The sequence below is a fragment of the Buteo buteo genome, chromosome 2 (genome assembly GCF_964188355.1).
Source record: "Buteo buteo chromosome 2, bButBut1.hap1.1, whole genome shotgun sequence".
In the NCBI taxonomy this organism is placed as follows: domain Eukaryota; kingdom Metazoa; phylum Chordata; class Aves; order Accipitriformes; family Accipitridae; genus Buteo; species Buteo buteo.
Genome location: NC_134172.1, coordinates 52,502,218 through 52,509,365, shown reverse-complemented (window position 1 = coordinate 52,509,365; position 7,148 = coordinate 52,502,218). Strand labels below are relative to the sequence as shown.

General features: G+C 50.4%; 1 protein-coding gene across 5 annotated transcripts in view; it reads left to right on the top strand.

Moving 5' to 3' along the window:
* The first annotated feature begins 3,981 nt into the window (after positions 1-3,981).
* The window catches only part of TPK1 (thiamin pyrophosphokinase 1), a 320,136-nt gene continuing 316,969 nt past the window's right edge, over positions 3,982-7,148 (top strand). Inside the window, exon 1 of one of the 5 annotated variants that reach the window (XM_075054676.1) lies at positions 3,982-4,031. Coding sequence is in view for 2 of the 5 variants with exons in the window: in XM_075054657.1 (XP_074910758.1) it covers positions 4,269-4,311 (43 nt within the window). In the remaining 3 variants the exon portion in view is untranslated. Of the gene's footprint in view, positions 4,032-4,148; positions 4,312-7,148 lie in introns of those variants that run through there. The other 4 variants (XM_075054684.1, XM_075054657.1, XM_075054666.1 and 1 more) reach the window with 4 other exon arrangements.

Sequence of the window (7,148 nt, the reverse complement as noted above, 5' to 3'; positions counted from 1 at the left end):
TTAAATACCTCTAGACCTTTGAGTCTCAACTAGATTGGGCTATTTGAAAGAAGGAGAATATTCTGGAAGCAACTAATGCTACTATAAGTTAGCCTTGGCCGTATATCTGTACCAGAATATGCAAAGACTGATCATCCTAAGGAAGCACAGCAAACCCTGCAGGCTTTAGCCCTGTTGTATAAATCCCATTTAAATCCCCTTGCAATTCATGTTGACTTCCCTCTTCTTTCCTTGCTAAGTCCCAGGAGATGTTCTGAGTAAATAAAAGCTGCTGCCCTCCTAATCACCCTTCAACTCTTCCCATCTGATCAGTTTTAGTCATGTCATAACTGTGCTCTCTAGAAGCTGCTCAACTGCCTGCTTCTCTGAATAGTTTTCCTAAAGAGGAAGCTAGCTGGAGTCTGGTAAGAACAATTTTTACATATATAAATACACATATAATAATATATATAAATTACAGTTTCTCCATACACAGACCCGTCATCAAGTCTGTACAAAATTAATGGAAAATATATCAGGTGAGAGGCATGACCAGCTGGCTAGTTACCAGAGAAGGTTTAAAAGGTCTGAACACTCCCTCAACCTTTCCTGCCAATCATTCAGAAACGTCCTCTGTCAGACAGCCTCATCTGTCACTCAGGAACTACATCTGCTTGCCTGTTTATTTTCTCACTTAGGGTTGAGGTCACCTGCCCTCCTTTTAGCTAATCAGAGGAGACAGCAGTAATCAAAGCACAAGATCAGTGCTCCTGGGATGTCATTCTTGAATAGCCTCTTTGTATCTTCTTCTGCAAACCTTGCAAAGTAATGTAGGTATATACAGCCAGAGGAAAAGAACAGGGGAGGCGGCTTTCTTTTTGGTTTGAGATCCAGCTAGAGGAAAGAAATATTGCTGAATCTCATAGGCTACCTGGAAAAACAGGCGTAATATTTACTGAGGAATTTCGCATGCGTGAGAGGGAAAAAAAGCTGCCGCTAGTTCATTAAATGGTAGCCCTTCACGGGAAAACTCAACTGATGTCCTAGCACAGAGGTAAAGTGCAAAAGGTAGGTAAAAGTGCTTATTTTTCAAAAAAGTACATCAGCCTGCTGACTGCTGGTTATCCTTGAGGGATTGTCACAAAAGAATATGCCAGGCTGAGTGGAGTTATTAATTATGCCTCTCTGAAACTTCCTCTACTAGATACCTTTGTTAGGCTCTGCTAAACAGTATTAAATAGTTGTCAGGTCCTGCCTTAGAGATCAGTGTATTTCAGCATCGACTGAAGCTATTCCTGTGGAGTAGACTCTTAAAAAGAGCTTTATACTGTAGATGAGAGTTTTGTACCTGAAAGAAAGGGCAGTGAAAGAAACCAGAGTTCAGGGAGAGAAAGCGCATCCGACTTGTTTGCCCCTTACCTAGTTGTGGAGTGGGCTGGCAGCTTGCCTTACCTTGCAGACCCTTGCACATCTTGAAAGGATTTAAAGGACACCAGTGCCAGCCTTCTCTCTGAAGACTGGCATTTATCTTTGTAATGCTATTGTTGTCACGAATCATGCATTACTATGATTAGCAGAGAGAGGTACAATTACTTTTTTGCAGTGGTGGCTGGTAAAGGTTTGCCTGGAACCCCAGGCCTGACAGAGGTGGAAAAGTGTCTTGTCAGATATGAACAGAGCAGAGAGCTGGAAATTGTTTCATTTACAGAAAAAAAAAAAAAATGTTGAAAAGGAGAACAGGATGAGGAAGGCTTGTAAGTGAACATTACCAGAACTGGGGTCCTGACTGAGATGGACCTTCCCTCTGAGCAAGTATGATTGTTCTCATGCATAAGAAGCCGCTGCTGCTTATCAGCAACTACTTGTACCAGATGGTACCCCCCAAGAACAAATAAAAAAACCCTAACAGAGATACTGAAGAAAAATAAGCTATCCTGGAGAAGGTTTAATAATTTTACCCAGCAGTAGGAAAGTACCTGGCAAATTGAAAGGGGGGAGGGGGGCAGGAAAGATAGAGTGGAAAAAGGAGACAGTTACTTAAGAGGAGGAGAGCATAGGCCAACTGCATGGTGGTTCCCACATGGTCTCACTTCCTGGGCAAGAGGGCAAGCTGCTGCTTCCTAATCCTGGTTGTTCTTAACCTGCTTAAAGAACGATGCTGAGATGATACTAAAGTCCTAATAGCCTTTGAAATTCAAGTTCTCAGTGGAGAGGGAAGAAAACTTTCAAGTGACACAAAGGTGAAACAGAACATTTTCTATTTCTATAGCGTAAATGACAGTAATCTCCTGATGCCCTTTAATATCTTTTCCTTGTTTCCTAACAACCTCTCCTTTCTCTCATTGAGAAGACATGAACGCTTCCAATGCTTCTGAATTTCTGTCAATCTCTGCAGACTAAAATTGCTTGTAGAGCGTAATCTTTCACAGGTGGCAGGGCAGCTTACCCGAAAGGTCCAAAGCAAGGGCTCGCTGCTTGCGCCACTCGGCCCAGAGGCGCACCCGCAGCCACCGCAGGCGTGTGTCGATCGTCGTGCAGGACACAGGGGGCCCAGCCTCGCCCAAACCCTCCAGTCCCGTAAATCCTGTCGATCCGAGCGTGCATCTCGGACTGACAGTGCGGAGCGAGTAGTGGGCTGACCTGACCTGTCGCTCCCACTTGCCGACCGGAAACCTTACCCGACTATCACGCTGCCCTTCTCCAAACACCTCTAAGACGAGACCTCGTCCTCCCGCCTCCTCCCACCCCAGGGTCCCTCCGTGGAGGGCGCGCTCGAGAAAGCGACCCGGCGGCCATGTCAGGGACCCGGCGGCGCCCCGGGCGCCGGAGTGCGGCGGTGCCGGTCCGGCGGCGCGGCGGGCTGTGCGCCTCTGCTGCCCCCTGCTGCGGCGCCCCGCGCAGTTCCCCTGAGGGAGCTTGGGGCGGGGGGGGGGGCAAAGTTTGGGCCCTGCGCTCCCAGCGCCAGCTTGGGTTTGACAGGCGTCACGCAATTTATGCCAGAAGATGAGTGATTTCCCGGTCAGGAGCCTGTAAGGGGTTAGAAACGATCTATGTTGCAAGCTTTGCGATGATGTTAAAGTAATTTTCACCGAAACTTAAGCTGCGGCTACAACTGCCGCGTTCTTCAGCGGTGGCTCGGGAAGGAGGGCGGGCGTGCGGGCGGCTGGCGAAGCCGAGCCCCGCGGCAGCGGCGAGGCCAGGCTGGGGGCCTGCGGCACCGACCGCTCCCAGCCCCCGAGCGCGGCGGGGGGGGCGGCCGCAGGCCAGGGCCGAGGTCTCGCTGCGGGATGGCGGCCGCGGTTTTATTTTCTCCGTTTCGACCGGCTGAAAGCCATTAACGACTTTTACTTTGAGTGAACTGCGCATTGCCGGATCTCAAAGCAGAACGCTTCCAGCACAGACAGCGACTTGCGGATTTTGTTTTCTTTTTAACGATGGTGTCCATCATTCTTTGCCCTAAGTAACCCCTCCGGTACGCCAGATACAATGTTTAATAAAAAGGAAGTCCTCGGCGGCCGCTTTTTTTATTTGGAAAACGTAGAAGCGAGCACGCCGCGACCTTTCCTCGCGCCGTACCTGCTCTTCACGGCCGCCCCAAAGGCAGCTCTAAGGAGGCCGGCATTGCTCAGGTGTCGGAAACGCCCCGGAGGAGCGGGGGGAGCCGCCGGACCCGGCGGCGGGGCTCGGGAAAGCCCCGCGCAGCGGGCGGCAGGGCAGGGCACGGCCGCCTCCCCGCCCGCCTCTCCCTCCTCAGGGCCCGCGCGGGGGGCGGGGCCGGGCTGCCCGTCATGCCGCCCGCCCGCCCTCTCCTCAGCAGAGGCCCCCCAAGGACCGCCGCCGCGCGGCTAATCAGGGAGGGCGGGGCTCGGCCCGCGCCCGGCAGCGCCGCCGCTCCCTCCTGCCCCGCCTTCCCGCTCCTGAATCCACCGCCGAGCAACGGATCGCCGCGGCGATCGATTCTCTCGGCTCGCCTTCCCCCCCCGTCCCCGTCCCTCCCAACCCCGCGGGCGGGTGCCGGTGCCGGGGGAGTGCAGGAGGACGCGTGGCTACAGGTAGCCGGGCACCGCCGCCGCCTCCCGCCTGCTCGCCGGTCAAGGGCAAGGCGCAGCCGCCGCGGCCGGCCTGCCTTCCTTCCTTGCTTCCTTCCTCAGGGAGAAGGGAAGGGGGCACCGCTAATATCCACGTGCCCCCCCCCCCCCCCCCGCCCCGGTCCCGCCGCGCTGCGGGAGCCGCGGGGCTCTCCGTGCTGTTTCTGTGTGCCTGCCCCACGAGCAAGGCGGCCCGAGGCCATGGAGCGCGCGTTCACGCCGCTGGACTGCCTCCTGCCCGCCGGTACGGTACCTCCCGCCCCCGGGCGGCGCGCGCCGCCAACCGCCACCGGCCCGCCGCGGGAGGGGAGGGGGGGGGGAGGCGCTGCCCGGGGCGGGCCCGTTGCCGGGCGGGGGGCGCCGAGCAGCCGCAGGCGTGCCGCTGCGCGTGCTGCCGGGGCGTGAGCCGCGCGGCGGCGTGAGGCGCGCGGCTGCCGGCTCTGCCCCGGGGGCTGTGCCCGTCCTCGTGCCGCAGCGTCACCGCCCTCCAGGCCGGCCGGGCACAAGCGTGCCCCGCTTGAGGGGGCTTCTTTTTTAATACACCGATTTACTACCGTTCTAACCCCTTCGGAGTTAAAGCTTTGACCCCTTTGGGCTTAAAATTTTAACCCCTTTGGGTTTAACCGGTAACTCGCCGCAGGTTTCTTGGCTTGGCAGGGCCCAGCGCTCCAGCGAAGCGTATCTCTTGGCGAGATCTGGTGGTCCAAACTGCTCCATTTCACGACGGGGAATGGGGACGTGAGGGCTCGGTTTCCTCCGTGTGCCTTTGGCGTCGAAGGTCCTGGCCTTGCCCAGGAGGCGCCGCATGCACCCCGCTTGCCTCTTCGGTTCTGCAAGGCCGGGCTTTGGGGCTTGGGCTTTGTGTGGGGTTTTTTTGTTGTTGTTGTTTTCCCAAGCTGTTCTTGAGTGTTCCTACTTTTGTTTGTTGTTTTTGAGAGGTGAGTGTTATGAATATATATCATTAACCTCATAATCTGTAGAAAGGACAGAGCACCTGTAATAAGCACAGACTCATCTAAGTAGGTTGTACGCTGTTTGAAGTAGGCACCTCTTCTTTGCTATGTGTTCGCAAGCATCTAATTCAGTAGGGCCCAACTTGCTATTCAGTGATACTGTTATAAACAGTAAATATTTTTGTCTTTCTATAACATGATTTTTAAAGCTACATAAAAATAATTTTGGCATAGCGGTTGAATTCTAACTTACACTGCTCCTTTCTGCTCTGTTCTGGCACTGAGACTTAAGCTGCCATGGTGAGGTATATGTTGTTATTTATTTACTAGTAAGATCTGGAGGAAGGGAAGAATTTTAACAAAATGTACACGTGTAACAATTCAATACGTTTTTACAGCTACCAGTTTAAGAGGTTATTTAAACTCTTACCAGTAATTTTTTTTTAAATTGCACTTTGTTCTGATTTTTTAAAAGCTTCTTCAGGGTATGTTCAAAGCTAGTAACAGGTGAAGCTGTACTCAAGGCATTCCTGCCAGAAATGCACATTTGACTCTGTGTGCCTGTGTCTATGTGTATTTTGAGATGCATCATTGCTTTGGGTAGAAAGAGGGAATGGGCATGGAGGTGAGATTTTAATGGGTTAACTTTGATTTGTTGCAGTGTGATGTCCTCTTATACGAAATGAGGAGTAACTGCTTAGTAAGAGTGTGTAGTAAGGTGATACAAAAACGTACATTAAGAATTTTTCCCTGGGGAAGACCAGGCATTGCTATTTATATTCTAAGACGCTTTTGATAGGCATTTGTACGATGTACCATATGTCCCCAGTTTCCAGGAGTTGTCTCCCCTGCCCCTTCCTTCCTTTGGTTATGTCTGGTTGGAGTTGAAGATTTGGGATGTTTGTTCACAGTTTTCAGATGACCCACAGCCTTGTCAGACCAGAGGCTTCAGCTGGGTGTCAGGAAACCCACTTCTTCTAGAGAAATGGCTGCTACAGGTTTATGAATTGACTTGGTTACACAGGATAGCGTGCCTGTGAAATGCACAGTGGTACTGCATCTGGATCCTTGTCATCACTACAAACATTCATTACCAGCATTTCAGATTGGTTTATCCTGCTCAAAGTATGCGAGGTTGAGCAGACTTATCTGGCAATTCCACAGTTTAAAATCTGGTATCCTGCTTAGGGAACTCAGAAATAAAGTTTTCAAAATGGGGTAGGTGAAATGAGGATCCTGAATTCTTCTTGTGAAGAAGTACGAGTAGTTCCTCCATTTGTTTGCTTCAATGGGATGTATTTAAGCATCCAAATAATATAAAGCTAATCTGTGTAGAAGGTGACGCTTCTTAGATGCTAGGTTACAAAATAAACCCTCATGAGGACATTGAAGTACTATGGACCTTGTCCCCTTGCCTTCAATAATAAAAATATATAGTGATTTATGTAATGTTTCTGGTTGCTTTCTAAAACCCTGTGCAAACACACGGACACATTATGGTGGGGAGAATGTGAAAGATTTGTCACCTATGTTTGTCAGGTTATTAGTTACTTTTTTTTTTTTTGAAGGTGTTCAGAAGTTATGCTGATATTTATACGGAATAGGATAAAACACTTACAGATTTTGGAACCTAATATTAGGTACCTGAATTGGAATTTCAGGGCCACATGTGCCTTGGTAATTTTAGTCAGTGTACTTGGAGTGAGTTCTTATTTAGATAGTAGACTATATGTTTCCCTGCATAGCACCTGACTGAGGTCCATGTAGCAGATATTTGAGAACTGCTGCGCTAAACTAATATGCTCAGAGACTTGGAACATTATTCGGTCAAACAGCTGGAGCACTGTTGAAAATGACCGTGCCGCAGTCAGAAAGCTGTGCGGTGTTCTTCAGAACTGTGTTGATTTGCTTAATGTAGTTTAGAATGGGTAACGAGGTAGAATTTAAAAGTGGGATTGAGCTCTGAATTTGAGTATTGCATACTGAAACAGATATATTTTTATTTCCTCATGAAATGAGACCATTAAAAAGGCTCACAGAAGTCCACCCTGAAGTCCCGTTTGCTGCTGTGAAAGGGTCAGGCAGAACCTTCACAGGGTGAAGCTGTGATGCAGCTGTTGTAGAAAGC